The sequence below is a fragment of the Choloepus didactylus genome, chromosome X (genome assembly GCF_015220235.1).
Source record: "Choloepus didactylus isolate mChoDid1 chromosome X, mChoDid1.pri, whole genome shotgun sequence".
Classification (NCBI taxonomy): Eukaryota; Metazoa; Chordata; class Mammalia; order Pilosa; family Megalonychidae; genus Choloepus; species Choloepus didactylus.
In genome coordinates this window covers 22,910,289-22,930,309 of record NC_051334.1, presented here as the reverse complement: position 1 = coordinate 22,930,309, position 20,021 = coordinate 22,910,289, and the positions used below count along the sequence as shown (strand labels likewise).

Below are 20,021 nucleotides of genomic sequence, written 5' to 3'. Positions count from 1 at the left end.
ATTTCTGTAAAAAGAAATGTAGAAGCCTTGTACAGAGCTTCTATACAAAGTTTGGTGAAGGAACCCATGGAGGTTTTAATTCTTCCTTTGGTGGTAATGATCAGATCTGAACAGTGGCTTCAGAGTAAGGGGAAGGGGGTGTTCTGCCTCTTCCTGGGGAAGAGCCCCCACTGATTGTAGGGACCTGTAGCTGTGCTGAAATCTTTGGGTTTATTCTTTGGCATTATCTTTTTCCCTAGTCCTCTACTGGACTTTCTCATCAGCTGAAAACAGATTGTCTTAACTCTTTGAGTACTTTCTGGGACCATTATCAAGACCAAGGCTTCCACATTTCCTCAGTGAGTGTTTTAGAGGCAGTGATAGTATTTATTGCTATATATATATATATATATATATATATATATATATATATATATACATATACACATATATATGCCAGGTATGCACTGAATGCTGTCTACATAAGTAGAGTTTACATGTTATCTCCATTTTACAGATAAGAAAACAGGCTCAGAAAGGCTAGGAATCTTATCACAGAACAAATGGCACCATCCAGACTGGAACCCAGGTCTGCTTGCTTCCTGGTCCAGGGGCGCCTTAGTGCAGCTGTCAGATGCGGGAAGCATGCAGTTAACCTGTGGCTCAGCCTGCGTCTTTTAGAAGTTGTTAGAGTTGTGAAAATTCTAATGTGTTCACACGAATGAAACCTTATAGCCTAATTTAATGGCACTGGAAAAAGTATAAGGTGTGGGGAAATTTTTAAGATGCGAAAGCATAATTCTGAGGTTTTCACTGTAATAATCAAAGAAATCTGAAAATAAATTTTTGAAGGATCTTGTCTTTTGAAGTAGTTTTTAAAGACTTCGTTTGATTCATTTTTTTTATCTATAGTGGATTCCTAGTTTTAAAACTAGACAACAATTTCAGTTTTTACTTATGCAAATACCCGTGGCATGTTTTTTTACTAGCTCTGATAGTCTTTGCAGAGATAAGGCCTGACGTTTGTCGTTCTGAATTTCAGTGATGTGAAGATTTAAATAGTTTCAACTTTGCTCTCTTTAGTCTTTTGGTTTTTAAAAAACAATTGCGCTATTGAAAACATTTTATGAAGTAAATGTATATTTGGCAAAATGCGTATTATACTTCACTTTTTTGTATGGAAAAATCTTTTTAGCAAAATTGTTAAATTATTCATTAAAATACCCATATGTTGATTCTTTAATGATATCATAATATTTTTGAATCCAGGGCATCTTCAGTGTCATAAATATACATAAGGTAAGACTCAGCATACCAATGATCCCCTTAGAAACTGTATTAATATGTAAAGTATCTTTAAAATTATCATAATAAAAACTTCCATTTTTTTAAAAGGGAAAGGAAAAAATCTATTTAAAATCCTATAAAAAAACACACATTAGATCAGCTTTGCATTTAAGATTTTATAGTTGATTTTTCATTGGCTGTTTATTCAGGAAGCAGATTAAAATTTTAATTCTCAAATTTATTGAGAAAACACCGTGTGTCATAGGTAAACATGGCTCAAGAATCTTCAGAAGTTAGTCTTATGATTAAGTCTTTTATTTGGCTTTCCTTCTGCTTTACCATTTTTATAAATAATGTTATTTACATAGTAGAGATTATTTTCATAAATAGGAGGAAAAACTCCCCATGTATTGTGAATTCTAGAAGTTAGTTTTACCATCTGAATACTAGTGTAATCAGATAATAAAAAGATGGCCTTAAATCTTTTTAAAAAATTACATTCTCTTCTACCTTTTAGTGCTTATGCACTGTTTATTTAATTTCTAATAGTACTCTATTACTATTGTACCACAATTGGTAGGAAATTAAGCTTTCTAAGTTCATTCATTCATTCATTCATTCATTTATTACCACAACTTTAAAGTGCATTTATTTTTGAATTAAATATTTTTCACTTTATGGGAAAGTTGAAGAGATAGAGGGACTAACCAAGTTGTGGTGAAACTCTAATTATTAGAGTGTTGTCCTGAGGCGCCTCCCACCGTGGTCACTTTACTTCTAAGGTTCAGTTCAATATTTTAGCTTCTTGCCTACTTGGAGAAAAGAGGATGGGTAAATCCTTATCAAATTTGTCTTTACCATTTGGTATTTGACTATGATTATAGTATTACTGAAAGGATTTGTGTTTAGCATGAACTGATTTTTTCATAGCCTTATCCCTGGTCATTATCTCAATTTTTCAGGACCTAGGGATTAATTAAGGATATTTTGCACTTAGCTTTTTTGGTGATGCTTTGTGTTTTACATAAGTCAGTATAAGCTTTAGTTTTTAGCATGATTTTATAAAGACTTCTCATACCAGGGTAGGTGCTTTTGCAATACAACATATAAAGACTGCTCCACATTTTACTGAATATTGAAATTATATCAAATGTAGCTGTGGTTCCCAAAAGATATGTTAGTTTTAGAACTAATGTTAAAGTGAAGCTCCATGAGAGTAAATGCTTTGTTTCTGGATATTTCTTTTGAGAAGATTGGGTCACAGTGGAGAAGGGATGATAAAAACTGACCTCCAGGACTCAGTCATCTACATGATATCTTACACTCACCATTCTGAGAATTAAATTAGCCTTTTTGGATGTGAGAGGGGCCAGAGAGGGGTCTGCTTATACAACTAACTTCTTTTATAAAGGGGAAAATACCTAAACTGGAGGCTTGTCCAAGGTCACACAGGGACATGCGAGCAGTGTTTAAGTCTGCTTAACCTGGGGACCTGAGTTCAGGGACTGTTCCTCTCCCACCTGACTGATGGATAAATAAAAGGCATTATTTTCCCTTTGGTGTAGTATAAGTGTATTGGGCATTTTAAAACTCATTTCAAAAGGTGAAACAGCTGATAATATTTTAAATTGGCTGGCTGAAAGTCAAATAATTTTAGACTGTAGTCAATTTGAGTAGATTTTTTTAAATTCCAGATTTTTAATCAAATAAAGGTAGTAAGCTCTGTGAAAATGCCCATTTTAATTTCATTGCAAGTTACATTTGAATTCTCTCAAAATGAAGAGTGATATATACACATTACTTTTAATAACTTAAGAGTTTAATAAATGAGTTATAACATTTTGACAGTGAATGGAGAAATAGATGGAATTTTTGCCCAGTGGAAATGGGCTAGCTATTATTTCTTTGACTTAATATATATTTACTGGAACCACATTTAGAATTAATCATTCCTCGCATTTTCTCCTTTGCTAACTACATGCTTATGTGCATGCACAGTTACATTAAACTAAAAAGATTAGAGGAGCAAATGGGCAATTTAAATTTTCAGACCACTGTTTTAATTCAAGAGGTAATGTATATTTTCTGGCATTTGGTATTCAGAATAAGACGAAATGTTTTCATAATACAATTTTTTTTGTTAAGTATCAAAGCAAGGCAAGTGATAGAGTGACTGTTCTTTCCAAGTTTTAAAACAAGACAGCTTTTTAATCCTATGAAAGGATAAGGAAAATAATTCAGAACATGAGAGAAATGTCATTCTTTCCATATCTCTTTTGTGAGCGCCTGATACACAGATAGTTAAACTTTACGTGAATGGGAGAAATGCTTTTCCTATGAAAAGATGAGCCACACATTTCTTTTTGGATGGCTCCCTTCATTAATGAATTCTAAATGATTCCGTTCACATGGGAAGTTTTAGCCCCATGCTTTTTGTTTTAAAGCAGAGTATTTCTGAAACTTTGTCCAGAATTGTCAGAGAGGTATTAATTCGCTGTTTCCATAATGAAAGAAGAAACTGATTTTGCTCATTTTTTTGTGGTTTTAGAGGAGAATTGCAACAATAAGTAGCAAAACAAGGCAGATCTAGAACTTCCCGCCATGGTGGAGAGAAGTAGGAGCTACATTTCTTGGTCAGAGGATTTTATATGGAAAAATCAGCTATCTCAAAGACACAAATTATTGGGGGGCTTAGAAGTAGAAAAAATTGGATTAAGATATATAGCTTTGATTTGGACTTAAACATGGATTTGAAATGACTCTGGTAAACTCTCTGGAATCCAGGTTTTAGAGGAGCAGAATAGCATGAACGGGGAGACAACAAAGGAACCAGAATAGTGGGTGTAAACCTAAAGACAAGAAAATGATTAAGGGTAGTTAAGTTGAACCAATTTGATGGAATCTGCAAGAGCCTGGGGTTGGAAGGTGGGAGGCTGCCAGAGGCCCTCTTGCCTTGTCCTTGGTGTGACTTTGGAATCCTCTCCAGTACCCCCTCCAGGGGCCGCAGGCTCGCTGACTTCAGAGGCAGACAGTTCATGACTTTGGGAGAAAGTGTGCCTTGGACCTTTTTTCTGATTACAGAAGAGATACATGGTCCTTGTAAAAGCAGATACAGACCTGTGTAGAACCTAAAAAGGGAAAATCCCCCAAGAACTTGCTGGTAACTGTATGTTGTACATGTATACAGATGTTTTCTCCTGCATATATTGCTGACTGTGTAAAACAGTCCATTTTTATTTTTTGAGAATATTAAATATATGGTTCTGTAGTTTTTCTCATTTAATATTTTGAACATCTGTGTTAGTGCATATGGATTAACTTCATTTTTATTGTGAAATATACAGAGAGAAGTGATAACTTTCAAAGTACAATTTAACAAGTAGTTAGAAAGCAAATTTCAAAGAATGTTATGGGTTACAGTTCTACAATTTCAGTTATTTCCTTATTATGAAATACAGCGTATATACAGAAAGGTGATAACTTTCAAAGTACAATTTAACAAGTAGTTATAGAGCAAATTTCAAAGAATGTTTTGGGTCACAGTTCTGCAATTTCAGTTATTTCCTTATTGTGTAATATATATACAGAAAGATGGTAGCTTTCAAAATACAATTTAACAAGTAGCTGTAGAGCAAATTTCAAAGAATGTAATGGGTTACAGTTCTACCATGTCAGTTATTTCCTTCTAGTTATTCTAATACCCTAGAAACTAAAAAAAAAAAAAAAAAAATTATATAAAGATTCAGTGTTAAATCCTATCTTGTCTGTTGCTACCCCTTCCTCTTGTTTGATCACTTTCCTAATCTTCAGGAATATCTGGGCAGTGACTACCCTAACCTGTTCATATTGAAAAGGGGTGTCTACATTATAGGGAAGGGGGCTGCATCTGGTTGATGTTCTTGAAGAGGCTGTTAAACCTCATTATTTTTAATGACTGCATAAGTTGTGTACCAGAGTTTATCCAATGTCTTATGATAGATATTTGAGTTGTTTCCAGTTTTCTGTGCTATTGCAAATAGTAATACAGTGAGCATCTATTACCTTGACAGTTCTAATTACAAAGCTTGTCCTTATACTGACCTAAAATTTTCCTAACTTCCACTTACTGGTTCTGAAAACAGTTGCCATCTTTCTCCTGAGTCTTCTCTTGGGTTGAAACACTCCTCATCTGTTTGACCAATTCTTCCTGTGATTTTGGATCCCTTCATTGTCTTTCAGATGTGGTCGTGTAGTGATGGAACCGAACAGTAGGTCTCAGTTGTGGTTTCACCTGAATAGAGAGGGTGGGACTGTCTATTCTTTTAATCCAGTCCACAATTTTATCCAGTTAAAGCTTCACATTTGGAGTTCATGTATCCCTCGAGCATCTGATAAAAGCTGTGGACTCTCCACCACCCCACCTTACCCCCTCCAAATGCACTAGCACAATTATTGCTGCAATTTCAGGTGGTTCATGGGTCCCTGGTGTTTTCTCTTTTCTTTATGATTAGATTTTGTTGATTACTTTGTTGAAGTCATGGGTTCTCTCTTTCTCTACCAGTGCTGTCACATCGTCAAAAATTAAACAAGAAACAGTGTTGGTGTTGGCATTACTTAGTGAGTCTGTGCTGCCTCCTAGTGTTTAGCACTTTCTTATTCTAAAGTGCTCACTATATATTTTTAACAATCCAGGATCAATCTCAAGCTATCCAATCTGTAGTTCAGAAATCTGTCTGTCTTCTAGGCCTCTTCCATTCTTCACTATTCCACACAGATTACAGAAAGCAATTAAGCTACCTTATCTGCAGAGCCTTTCAGTATAACAGGACGTGATTTGTGAGATCGAATGACTTGAACTCTGTTAGAATAACTAGATGGGTTTTTCCCCCCCTCAGCCATTTCGGATTTAAGTTTCTTCCTAGTAGTTGTATTTGATGTTCAGATTGGAAAGAATAAAACATTCTTAGCCGAGAATGGAAATAAAGTAGGAAAAAGGACGTTTCTCTTTGTCATTTGTTAATATTACGTTAACCACCCCGTGGTTTAGGGGTGGGGAGGAAGCTTCACTTTTTCCTGTACTTCTTTTTACTTTAACCTCTGAAGTGCCATTTATTCAATATTGGATCTTTGTAAACCCACAGTTCATCCCAAAGTTTTAGTCTTATTCACAATATTCTTAAAGCTCCATTTTACTCCTTATAATACTTGTTTTATGTGCCTATTAAAAAATGTGTTATAAATGGTTTCTTAACATCTGAATTCCAGAAAGTTCTCTGCAGCTGTGTCCGATTTTTTAGATGCTTTCCCCTTTTCGTCCCCTCGTCAGTGTGTTTTTCAGTTGTGCCATCGGTATTATGCCTTTGAGAGCCTCCAAGCGTTCTTGAGCTTCCTTACAGTTTCTGATGTTGGAATCCATCCTAATTTTTCTTTGAAAAACTTGAAATCTGTCTATCCAATATGTGCAGCATTCCCCTTCCTTTCTTGATTTCTAAATAACATGGCAGCTTTCTCTAAAGGTTTCTGCTATTTGCACTTTCCCCGTCAAGTTTTACTGGGGAGGATTAGGTCCAAAGTAACCGATTCTCTTATTTCTCTTCTGCTTTCTGAAAGACAGAATTTTTGCACAGACTGAAAACACGTCATCAGGTGCACTGATTTAAGCTGAGAGACTTACACAGATATCCCCTGGTCAGTAATAATAGCTAGTAACAGCTAATATTTTTTTTGCATGCTACCACTTGACAGGCACCTTACTAAGTCCTTTCCTCATAGATTATCTCACTTGACTCCTGTCGGGTTATGAGGTATAGGTGCTCTTGTTATCCCAATAATACAGATGAGGAAACAGGCTTGAGGATGTTGAGTTTCATGCCCAAGATCACATAGCTTGTGAGTGGCAAAGTCAGATATTTCCTGAATCAGATTCTTAATCACTATACTGTGCTGCTTGATGTGGTGCTTAATTACTATGTTGGATAAGATTCTGTTACTTCTGTGTAGCTCTGAGACCACTGGCTGTGCACAGTAGGCACTTAAATATTTGATTTGAGGTTTCTGTTTCTTCTCGATTTCTAGGATATTGCCTCAGCTTCTACAAGTCAGTAAGAAAAAGATGAGAAAAATGGGTCAGGTACACTATTAGGCAATTCAAAGAAGAAATGAACAAAGAATGAAAATAGGCAAAGATGCTCATTTTTACTAATCATCAAATATATTTTTGGTGGTTTTAGGAGTCCTGTTTTTTAAATGGCAAGAACTCTGTTTTTCTCTTTATAACTGTGATACATGAGAAACAAAGAATGCAAAAATGTTTGTGAAATTCGAAATAGTCACTTATTAACACAAGCAAGCACACATAAAATTTTATTTAATTGGGATAATACCAGAGTATTGTTGCTTTTAAAAACTGAGTATATTGTGAACATCGTTTCACGTTAATAAATACTCAACGATGTTATCCTCAATGGTTGTCTACCATTCCATTGTTTCTCATAAGAGATTGGCTTTCAGTTTGTTTCCTTTGTTCTTCACTTTAACTTTTTATATGTGAAGTAAAAGTTAAGATCTCAGATCTTCCTCAGATTTTTGCTTTATTCTTATGTCATTCTCTTTATTGAAATTACTTGTTTACCATTAATCACTGTTTGCTGTGATTTCTCCCACAGTTGTTATTTTGTCTTAGAAAAATTGGACTGGATGCCCAATCATCGTGTCCCATATGGTTGATTCTTTTTATTGATATAGGGACAGCTATACCATCTTTTGTTTGAGAGGGGTCATTAGGCTCAATTGTTGGACACATGAAGTATTTTTTTCCTTTATTAGAGAAGTTGGGGGTTTACAGAACAATCATGCATAAAATATAGGATTCCCCTGCACCACCCCACCACCAACACCTTGCATTGGTGTGGAACATTTGTTACAATTGACGTTAGCACATTTTATAATTGTATTATTAATTACAGTTCATGGTTTAACTTAGGGCTCACTGTTTGTACAGGGTAGTTCCATGGATTTAAAAAATCTTTTTATTCTGTTACCATATATGCAATCTAACATTTCCCCTTTTAATCCTATTCAGATATATATTTCGGTGCTGTTAATCACATTCACAATTGTTGTGCTACCATCACCACCATTTCCAAAACATTTCCATGATTCCAAATAGGAACCCTGTCCATTTTAAGCCTTAACTTCCCCATCCCCTGGTAACCTATAGTCTAGATTCTGACTCTATGAATCAGAATTGCTTATTCTAATTGTTTCAAATCAGTGAGATCATACAGTATTTGTCCTTTTGTGTCTAGCTCAAAAATACGGAACGCTTGACGAATTTGCACGCCGTTGTTGTGCAGGGCCATGCTAATCTTCTCAGTATCGTTCCAATTTTAGTATATGTGCTGCTGAAGCAAGCATGTAAAGTGTTTTTAATGAATATGTCATTTGAAGATTTTTCTAAGGAATAATGGACACTGTATTATACTGGAAATTGCATGAGCTTTGGGGTAGATTGTCCTGGTTTAAGGTTCAGATCCTGGCTCTACTGGTTTTAGTCGTGTAATAAACTTGGGCAAGTCACATAACGTTTTAAGCCTCAGTTTTCTTATCAGGAAAACAGGGATGGTTATTGCTGTTGCACAGGAGAAATAATTTAACATGAGATGCACATGTAAAACACCCAGTGCAGTAATAATGTCAGTTTTCTTTTATGTAGTTAGACGAGGGGTTCTCAACCTTTTAAAAACAATTTTATGGTGCTTTCTGTTTCAGATACTTTATTGGACTAACGTGGGAAATGAATGAATGAATAAAAGAGAGAGAAGGAGGGGAGGAAAGAGGAAAAGGAAGGAAAGAAAGCTTATAAGTATCTATGCCTGGTCTTGACTCTGTCCCAAGCTGTCATCCCAGATTTCCAACCGGTTCCTAGGCATTTCCACCTCAGCATCCTACCAGCAACTCAAAATTCATCACCAGTGGTTGAATACTTGTCCCAAACCAGCTTGTTCTCCCTGTTTCCTTTAATGATAACTCCACTCTATCACCTGAATTTCAATCCAGAAATCATATTTGAATCCTCATGTTTTCACCCTTTCCCTACTTCACATCAGTCAGGGAATTCTGTAGATTATATCTCTATAATATCTCATCTATGCTTTCCAAATTTAAGACCCTCTTACATCATTCTTGCCATGTTATGATACAGGCTTTTTCTGCTTGGTCTCTGACTTCCTTCCTCTCTCTCAGAGTATCCTTTGAGTCTTTGGGGCCACGTCAGTTGGTTCTCCAACTGAAATTCCGTAGCATTCACAGATACGCTGTACAGCTTCATCCTAATTGTCAACTGACTCATTTACTTTTGGTAAATTCATATTTGTTTTCATTTCCCCAAATATATTCTAAGTTCTTTGAGGGAATGGACTACATCTTACATCTCTCCTCACAGCACTTGGGACAATACTTAAAAGTGCTTCATAAGATCTTGGTAACAGATTAATCATAACTTGATAGTTCTCTTTCCATAAAGAAAAGGGAAAAATGTTGACCTATTCTTGTTAACTGAATTATTACTGTGGGAGATGATGATGTCAGACTAAGTCTCTTTGTCAAAAACCTACTGGGAATTTTGTATATACTTAAATTTTCACTAAGTGTTCCCCAAATTATTCAGTCATGTTTGTTTTTACAGTGTTAATTGTGGTTAAAAAAAACCATAGACATGGTTTCCTCTAGTGTGAAGCATCGTATTTGTCCTCACTTCCCCCCCACTTGTAGTCCACAACCTGATATAATAGCTACTAAAATACGTTTTGTTGAATGAATTTCCTTATGCCTGGAAGTACCATTTGTGTGTGAAAAATAACTCGCTTACTTTAAAAAGCTTGGGAATATGCATAGATTATTACAAATGCAAATTAAAAATGCAAATATAATAAAAAATTTTAAAAAGCATGTGCTCTTAACAGGAAGTTTTAGTAAAGTGTGCCTAAAATAATAAACTAATCATCTTAGTAGACTTTAATACTTTGCCATTGATGCTTTTTCCCTTGGTTAAATTCTTTTACTTGTATTCTTAGGTTAAGACATCAGAATTTTATAGATACTCCCGACAGCTGCGGTTTGAAGTTGACCAAGCGTTGAATTACTTTCAGAATGTTCACCAGCAACCTTTGATGGAAACAAAATCTAGCCGTATCCGTTCTGCCAAACCCCAAACTACAGTATTCCGAGGAATGATTGGACATAGCATGGTAAACAGCAAAATACTACTCTTAAAGAAACCAAGAGTCTGGTGGGAGCTGGAGGGCCCGCAAGTACCCCTACGACCAGACTGCCTGGCTATTGTCAATAACTTTGTCTTTCTGTTGGGCGGGGAGGAACTGGGGCCAGATGGTGAATTCCATGCTTCTTCGAAAGTTTTCAGGTATGACCCAAGACAAAACTCTTGGCTACGAATGGCAGACATGTCTGTGCCACGTTCCGAATTTGCAGTTGGCGTTATTGGAAAGTTCATTTACGCTGTTGCAGGAAGAACCAGGGATGAGACCTTCTATTCAACCGAGAGATATGACATCACTAGTGACAAGTGGGAATTCGTGGATCCTTATCCTGTCAACAAATATGGACATGAGGGGACAGTGCTCAATAACAAGCTGTTTATCACTGGTGGAATCACCTCATCTTCCACTTCCAAACAAGTGTGTGTGTTTGACCCCAGTAAGGAAGGGACTGTGGAGCAACGGACCAGGAGAACTCAAGTAGTTACCAACTGTTGGGAGAACAAGAGCAAAATGAATTACGCAAGATGCTTTCACAAGATGATTTCTTACAATGGCAAGCTTTATGTCTTTGGTGGTGTCTGTGTGATCTTGAGGGCCTCTTTTGAATCTCAGGGATGCCCTTCTACAGAGATGTACAATCCAGAGACTGATCAGTGGACCATCTTGGCATCCATGCCTATCGGTAGAAGCGGCCATGGTGTGACTGTGCTGGACAGACAAATAATGGTTCTTGGAGGCCTTTGTTATAATGGCCATTACAGCGATTCCATTCTCACTTTTGATCCTGAAGAAAATAAATGGAAGGAAGATGAGTACCCTCGGATGCCCTGCAAGCTGGATGGTTTACAAGTATGCAACCTGCATTTTCCTGAATATGTACTGGACGAGGTTAGACGTTGCAACTGAGGACACTTTCCTTGCTAAAAAAGGCAAATAAAGCATCTGCTTGTGATATCGTGGTTAACTTAAAAACATAAAGAAAAGCCTCACCAGTTTTACTATCAAAGCCATTGGTCTGATATTGTAGGAAGTTTTCATTTTATGCTAGCATCCTTTTCTCCCTCCCTTTTTTTCTTTTGTAGTGGCCTCCAACTCATGCAATAAGTTAATTCTACGTGCTAGCTCTTGAAACTACTTCCAGAAGCAGTTTAATAGAATGATCCACTTATCTGGGAAGTTGATTTTATGCTTTAAACATTTCTTCAAGATGTCAGTGTAGGACTCATGAATCTTCTAAGAAAAGACCTGATAAGTGTTACTGGATGTGATTTCAGTTTCCATCTCTATCTGAAATCTTTTTGGACATTTATTTCAGTGTTTTTCAGTCTATTAGACTTTTTGGTTTTATTATTTAGAAGTTTAAAACTCTTGACCTTTTTTGCATGGCTTTTTGCTGAAAATGCAAAAATATAAATTTTCTACTAAATTAACTTTTATATTCAAAACACTATTTCTAAGCTGCCTTCTCTTATCCGCATTGTGTTAGTGAAAATATATCCATACTTGCATACATCCTATAAATATATAAGGCACATCCCCTTTTATGTGTTGTTAGGATTCTATATTTTTAAGCTAGTGCACTTGCACACACAGTTCGCCATACTTGTTGAATTTTAGATGTAACATCTTTTCATGTATTAATATTTTTAGAAAGTTAAAATGACTGGAGTCCTCATTTGGTATCAAAGTAGCGTATCTTCAGTCCATACTGATTCAGTGGTATTTCGATTATCTTTATATTCCTGAAACATGTATGGATTTAAGAAAACTAACATTTTATATTTTTATTTTCAAAAGTAAGCATTAATGTTTCTTATCGATGTTATGTCTTTTCCTTTTTAAAATGTTTTTCATTGCAGTCTGTTTAATGTCGCCCTGTTTTTAGCGAGAATTGGAGTGGCATATGACAAGCCCTGACCCTGCAGCATGCAAGCACTTTTAAAGAGAATTTAGGTAATATCAGACTCCTAAATAAAGACCCCCTTAAAAGTAAGTGCAACTCCCATTCTTTGCATTAAATAAGGCTGCTGCATCTGTTAGTGAATGGAAGGTAGCAATCCTTAGAAAATTTGAGCTCAGTTTTTGACTTAGAGGTAAGGAAAAGAATTTTAATCCTACTGGTCATATCTACTTGTTTATTCAGTACAGAATAACCAGTGGCATTGGGTATGTAAGCCGTCAGCTTTTGTTTTACTTACCAAAAGCTACTAGCATGAAGGAAACTAACCCCAAAGTACAGATGGATCAAGAATAGTCATTTAAAAGCATTTATAGTGTTTTAGGATTAACGGCACCTTTCAGCTCTTTGAACTCAAAGTCAAAAGTATAGTTGACAAAATTAAGTAATAAATGGGGAGCAGATCATTCGCATTGATGCCATTTTCTCCTCAGTAGAGGCTGTCTGATACAGACTAGACCTAAACTGGCAGAACTTGCCAGATCTTAGGATATTGGTGCAATATTGCAATGCCTTCTATATGGCTGTTGTATAAATTTTCTAGTTTCACTTTTTTTTTTTTGCTGCTGCCACCACTGAACTGAACATAAAATGGAAAAGTGAAGTCATGGAAATGTGAACTTTTTTTTTCAATTCAATTAGTATTATGAAGTTAAATCTGATTTTAAAACTCCAAAGCTGAAGACATTGGAGTTAAGAAACAGTCAGGTGCACAACCAGGTTTTGAAAAAGAAAAAAAATGGCATTGGTTTTAGAAATCAATAATTATATTCTTTTTTTATAAGCAACTTAATTTTCATTAAGTGGACCCATCATCTACTTTCAGTTTCTAAAAATAAAATTTGATATTTTGTTTCCCAGGGTAATATGGATAAAAGTCTTTTCTACATTTTAAAAATATCTTTATTTTACTTTTGAAAACTAGGAATCAGGTTAGCCATTTGTGTTTTTTAATGTATTAGTTGATTTGGTGTTTATGCTGTTTTGCTTTAGAGAAAATAGCATCTTCATTATTTTCCTGTTTGACGTCTTTTACAGGAAAAGACTGAAAGATTCATTCAACAGGGTACCCATAATCAAAGGCTTTTACACTCCAGTGGTGGTTCTCTTTTAATGCTAAAATGACTTCATGGTCCTGGTTAGGATAATATCTGGGCAAACAATTGAATATTCTTGGTCTTACATTTTAAAGATACAAGGCCAAGGTCAAAGTTCAATTTTTGTAAACTTTTGTGAAATCTTAACTTGAACTAACTCTGGGTTCAGCTTCACGTAAGTCATATCTGACCTGATGTTAGCTGTAATCAGTTTTGAGCTTTAAGAATAGTTGCTATTTGCTTGGGTTCTGAATGTATGAGAAAACTCTTCTGTTTATACATAGTTCTAATATAGGTTATTTTAAATCCATGATTAACTTACATTCCCTTTTAAAATTATGGTTTAATTGCTAAAAGAGATTTATTTTTGTTATACTAAACTATGGAAAATTTTTTCATAGAATTTTTTTCAAGTTTATTTTTTGTGTGCTTTATTTGGCACCATTTTTGTTTTATACAATGTATGTGCTCAAAATAGTTTTTAAAAAATTCAGTAGGAGATTTGAAACTATACAGTATAACTGCTCTGATCTTTATATGTGTTAATTTTTGCTTTACATTTTTAAATGCCAGATTTTACAAAAATAACTGATCTTCATTAATGGCATCTTAATTGGAAATGTTTGTTCTGTTTCCTTCCATGTCTTTGACCATCTAAATTTTTATTTGAATCTACTTAAAGAAAATCCTTGCACTACAACCTTTTCATAAATTCTCACATCGAAGTTTGTATTGGAAGAAATACTACTGGTTTTTTTAAAAGCAAAGCTTAATTAATAGAAATATTAGTTTTTTTTGACACAGCTTTCTCTGTATCCTCATTATTCTGCTCTGAGTGTTACTATAATAATTTGTGAACTATTGACTGAGCCCTTCATTTATCCTTTCTAAAGCAGCACCTTTGGACACCTCATTTCGGGAAGCCTGCTCAAGTCATAGTAAAGGACACACATAGATGTGTGTGGGAGAAGTGGTAAAAATGGAGAGTTTTGTCTTAATTACATGAAACTAAGCTTTAAAATATTTTATAACAAATTATTTGAGCTGCATAATCTAAACATGTCAAACGTTCAGTGGGACTATTTTTATATATGTATATGTGGTGGTAGGTCATAACATTTCAGTTTATAATATAAATTGTTATTTCAGTTTATAATATAAATTGTTATTTCAGTTTATAAGCTATCTCTCAGAAAAGACTAGCTCTTCTGAGAATATATAATTTAAAGTTTTAGACTGAAGTAAAACACAACATAGATAATAGTGTAAATTAGATATAATTGAGGGCTATATGGCAGTAAAACTGCTAGTGCCATTTTCTTGTTTGCCTATTATACATTTTTGATCTGTTTTTGTACTCTGAACATTTTTAGGGATCATAAATTCAACCGGATTAGAGTTGGTTTGGGAATAAATATCTTCTAAAAAAGATTTATCTTAAAAATGAAAAGTCCTGAAAAATTAGTTTATCAAGAGCTTATAAAGTCAAATATTCAATAGGCATAGGCTGGATAGATAAACTCATGGAAGTCAAATCCTTTCAGTATACCAGTATAACTTCAATATTACACACATAACATTGAAAGAATGCCATCAGCTTTGTTCCCCATAATATTCTTGGATTTTCTTTTTACATCTTTGGGGACAATTACATTAAATACTTTTATTACAGTGTACCAGTAAGGATTGGATGTTTGCTTTCTGAAGGAATGTTCCAGTGAGGTGATCGGAGAGTTATTTTCTACCTAACTTGTATATGCCCTATATATACCTCTTGGGCATACTTTGTCTATAGAAAAATATTTTGACCTTTTAGGTACATTTTGGGCCAGTAGTCAAATAATCTTTGGGCCAATATAAAAATCTTAGAATAATTTAAGGTTTGCCTTTTATACCTGTTTTGAAAGCCTTTACATTTTTGTCAGGTAATTTTTCCCAAGCCATGGATATAACTATTCAGACATGTTTATGCTATCCATTCTGTTTTTAAATTGAAAAAAAAATGTTAAAAGTGTTTATGAAGAAAAGTTTAAATAAAATATTTTTAATCTTTAAATTATACTTTATCTCTATTATTTACTATCTTTTATATAATCCATCACTTTCAAAGTCACTAATGACTTGATTAGCAGTGTACATTTTGTTTTCCTTCAGCATGCCAAGGAAGTGCCATGAGAATATGATTTCTTCCAATCTTTCAGCCGCAGATTCACATGAGGGCATTGGAGTGAAATTGTTTATACTCTTACATGCAGTGGCAATTTTATAATGAAGCCAAATAATTGAAGTTCCACTAACAGAGTTTTGCAGGATTGAAATATAGAATTGAGAAAACACATTTACAAGTCTTAACTTTCATTGGTGATTTTAAAATTGTCTTTAGCATTTTTGGCTTACTGTTCTTAAAGGCATTTCTGAAGTTAGGCAGAAATTAATCTGCTGCATTGCAAGAACTTGTATATACACAGGTGCATGCCTTCTTTAAAATGAGCTCCTAAGAAACCTCAGAGGGATTGCTAACCTGCTAATCCTGTCCTCAAGCCCCCGTTCTAGTTTCAGCTCTCTCCATGGCTTCCTACACTCCATTCTGAAGCCACATCAAATTACTTGCCTTTCCTTCCCCTTCTCTGCTTGTCACAATCCACTTATTTTTCAAGCCCAACTGGAACCCTCTCCTCAGGAAACCTGTGTTATCTCCCCTGTTGAATTAATTGCCTCTTCTACACTCAACGCATTTATAGCTCTTCTTGCATTTCATTTGCAAAATAGTTGCATATAACTTTCTCTACAACTAGATTGTAGTCTCCTTGGATGAAAAGACCTTCTTTATTCTGTGTACCCTCCCTATCTAGCATGATGCTTTGCACACACTAGGCATCGAGCTAAATGTTTATGTTTATTCTATATGAGTTGCAGACAAATGCTATAGTTAGTTACTCAGAAGAGGGAGATATTACCATTCCCCAGGGGGTTTTGTCTCTGCTTTCTTCTCAGTCTATACATTCCCTGCACAGTCTTGTCCACACCGATGGCTTCACCTACAACTTATATTCTGATACCTGTCAAATCTGTATTTCTCAACCGAGAGTTCCAACCATCTCCCCAACATCTTTCACATGTTTTATTGGAATCTCAAACTGAACAAGTGCAAACCTGAATACATTATCTCCCCATACCAAAAACAAACAAACAAACAAAACCTGCCTATCCCTTGTCCTGTATTTCCCATATTAAGTGGCTCCACCATTGCCTGGGGTTGTTCAAGTCAGAAACCTGGGAATTGTCTGCTAATAACTCCCTCTTAATCCCAACATTTTAGTTCATTGAGTCCTATCAGTTTCTCACCTCTCAATTTCCCTTCTTCATCCATACTGCCCTAGTTCACACCTCATCATTCTTGCTGGATTCCTTCTGAAACCTTCTTTCTCATTCTCTACCTCCACAATCCATTTTCTACACTGCTTCCAGAGGTAAATCTGGTCCTGACATTCCATGTTTGACAGCCTTTAATAATCCCCCTTCACTGTGAGAATAAAATCCAAACTCACTAGCATGCCATACAAGGTCCTTGAGCGTTTGTTCCCTTTGTATCTGCTCAGCTTCATTTATAACCTGTGCTCTAACTGCTACTTGGAGTTCTCTGAATATATCCTGTTATTCCAAACCTTGCCTTTTTACATGCTCTTCCCCTCTCCTTTTCTTGGCCTTCAAGAACCGACCCAGGCATCCTGGCCTCTGTAAAGTCTTTTTTTAATCCCCCGGTGTTCCGGTTTGCAAATGCTGCCGTTTGCAAAACACCAGAAATGGATTGGCTTTTATAAAAGGGGGTTTATTTGGTTACAAAGTTACAGTCTTAAGGCCGGAAAGTGTGGAGGGTAAGGCATTAACTATAGGGTACCTCCACAGAAGAACACTGTTGGCATATGGAAAGCCTCTGTCAGCTGGGAAGGCACAGGCACGTGGCTGGCATCTGCTCCAGGGTTCTGGTTTCAAAATGGCTTTCTCCTTTCTTAGCTACAGCTCCTCTTCAAAATGTCACTTTCAGTTGCTCTGAGGCCCCTCTGTTTGTGAGCTCATTTTATAGGACTCCAGTGAACTAATCAAGACCCACAGTAAATGGGTGGGGCCACATTTCCATGGAAACATTCAATCAAGAGGTGACACCCTAATCAAAGGTGTCACTCACAGTTGGGTGGGTCGCATCTCCATGGAAACAATCAGAAGTTTCTAACCTAATCAACACTAATAAGTCTGCCCCACAAGATTGCATTAAAGAATATGGCTCTTTCTGGGGGACATAATATAACAAACCAGCACACCTGGGTTAGGTTAACTGTCCCCTTGGTCTTAACCCTTACACCTCGTGGATACCTAGACTATACCTCCTCTGACACCTGATTATAATTGTCTTCTATATCACTCTTACTTGTACTCCTTGAGGGTAGATCTGTGTCTTTATTTCCCAAGAATCAGACTTAATGTCTGGAACATGGTAGGTCCACCTTGATAAAAGTAAAACTCAGAAACCTGGAAGGTTACCAATAAAATGTTCCTGGAGAGGAGGGGCAACTGTTTTAGAGGGTCTGATTGTCCAAAAATTGATCTCCCTGGGGGATTTCTGTCCATTTCCGGTACCACCACTTCCATATCTAGAAGGTTGATCCATACAGCTATCACAGTTGTCAACACATACTTCTATCATCCAGGCTGAAAATTTCAAGTAAAATAGACCACAGGGTGTTTTGCAGAATCCCACAAAATCTTCTGGCGGGGGGTGGTGGCTGGGGCAGTGGAGTGCTCAGTGGTCACAGTAATTTTGGGAAATGCGACATATCATCTCTTTTTCTTAGAGAATCTCAACAAACAGCATCTTAAAGCCTCTGAGGTCCTGCTATTAGAAACTTTGGGATTTTGTTTAGCTCAGTGTAAGCCACACTTGACCATTGTGCTCTTGTTTTCATGGAACATATATTAATATCCTTTGAAATTAATGACCCCTGAATGTTCTTGAAAAAGCTGAGCTAAGGAATAATTTGAAAGAAAACAAGCACAGAGGACCGCTAATTCACGTAATCTGGTAAAAAAGAAAAAACAAGGATGTCCTCCTGCAGGTCCAGTTAGTTTCCAGGCTGAAGTCACAACATTTTACCAAGGTGACATTAGCCTGTGGATTTCACATCCCAAGGAAGGTCCCACCTCCCACCCCCACCCCCAGGAGTAGGATAAATTTGTATAATTTATTTGTACAACTTGTATGATTTAAGGAGGGGGACTTCCAGAATGGCTGAGTAAGGAGCTCAGCAAATCTCCCTAAAAAGCAATGATAAAGCTGAACTAACATGTCAAAAATAATGATCTATAGACTCTGGACATTTACGAAAGGAAGAAAACACATTTTGAGAAGCATTTATTCAAGAAAATCTACTGGACCTCAATAAGGACAGTGGGAGTCCGATGATTTGGCCTGAGCTGCTCCCATCCCATCTCCCCCTCCCCCAGCTTTGTGGTGCAAAAGTTCTAGGGCTGTCAGAGGGGACTGACTTTATTTGGAGTAGAGTGTGGAAAATTATGTATTTCATGACAAGCAGTCAGAGAAGCTCAGCATTGCAACTAGCCTGAGGTCTCAATACTGATTGAGGTTAGCAGACAAAATTTAACAGGGAGGTCTTGGGAATGAGACAGCCAAAGGGGCCTTGAAAAGATCCTATTTATCCCTGGTGGTCTGGAAGGCAGTGCTCATGCACAAGGCTTCATGCACCTAAGAAGAGACTGAAGAGGGCCTGATGTGCTACTTGTCGCTGGCTGAATGTGAGGCCTTGCAAACCAGAAAAAAAAAAAAAAAAGCCAGAATAACATGGGAACTGCCCACATTTTGAATGTATTCCCCAAGCCACATAGATTCTTCAGCAAAGGTGGAAGACTTACTGGCTTAAAGAGTTTAAGCACAACTACTGACCAATCATTGGCTGACCACTAAGCTATGCTGACTCAGGGGTGATCCCTGGGAATCCAGACTTAAAAATACAAACAAGAATAAAAACAAAAAGACATCAGTGGCTGCACACTGAATGGGGGAGGGGGGACAGACTCCACAGAATTAGTCCAGGCAAATCACTTAAACAAACAACAAACTAAAGAACAGCAAGAACCACCACCCCTGGTTTGGGGGTAGGGGGGCCAGAATCCAGAATTGCTACAATCTATTATATAAAATGTACAGTTTTCAACAACAAAATGATGAGACATGCCAAAGAAACAGGAAAGCTTGAGCCATACACAGGAAAACAAGCAGTCAACAGAAAACTGTCTCTTAGAGATCAGAGTATAATTGAGATCATAGTGTAATTATAGTTTTGTATCCTGTGTTTTTATATGGAATTTTATTGTAAACAATTTTGCAAGTCATTAAAATTTCTTTGAAAATACTTTTAGTGATTACTTAGT

At 36.2% G+C, this 20,021-nt stretch overlaps 2 protein-coding genes and 1 non-coding gene across 4 annotated transcripts in view; 1 reads left to right on the top strand and 2 right to left on the bottom strand.

The window, feature by feature from the left end:
• Positions 1 to 15,633, top strand: part of KLHL15 (kelch like family member 15) — a 34,154-nt gene extending 18,521 nt beyond the window's left edge. For both annotated transcript variants that reach the window (XM_037822538.1, XM_037822540.1), the window contains one exon: positions 10,320 to 15,633. In XM_037822538.1, coding sequence (XP_037678466.1) covers positions 10,320 to 11,429 — 1,110 coding nt within the window. In that variant the 3' untranslated portion in view covers positions 11,430 to 15,633. The remainder of the gene's footprint in view (positions 1 to 10,319) is intronic.
• The window catches only part of LOC119523721 (zinc finger X-chromosomal protein), a 725,297-nt gene that overhangs the window by 235,388 nt on the left and 469,888 nt on the right, over positions 1 to 20,021 (bottom strand). The window lies entirely within an intron of this gene.
• Positions 8,556 to 8,657, bottom strand: LOC119523873. Its single transcript, XR_005214681.1, has one exon. It is a non-coding gene; the product is annotated as a U6 spliceosomal RNA (small nuclear RNA).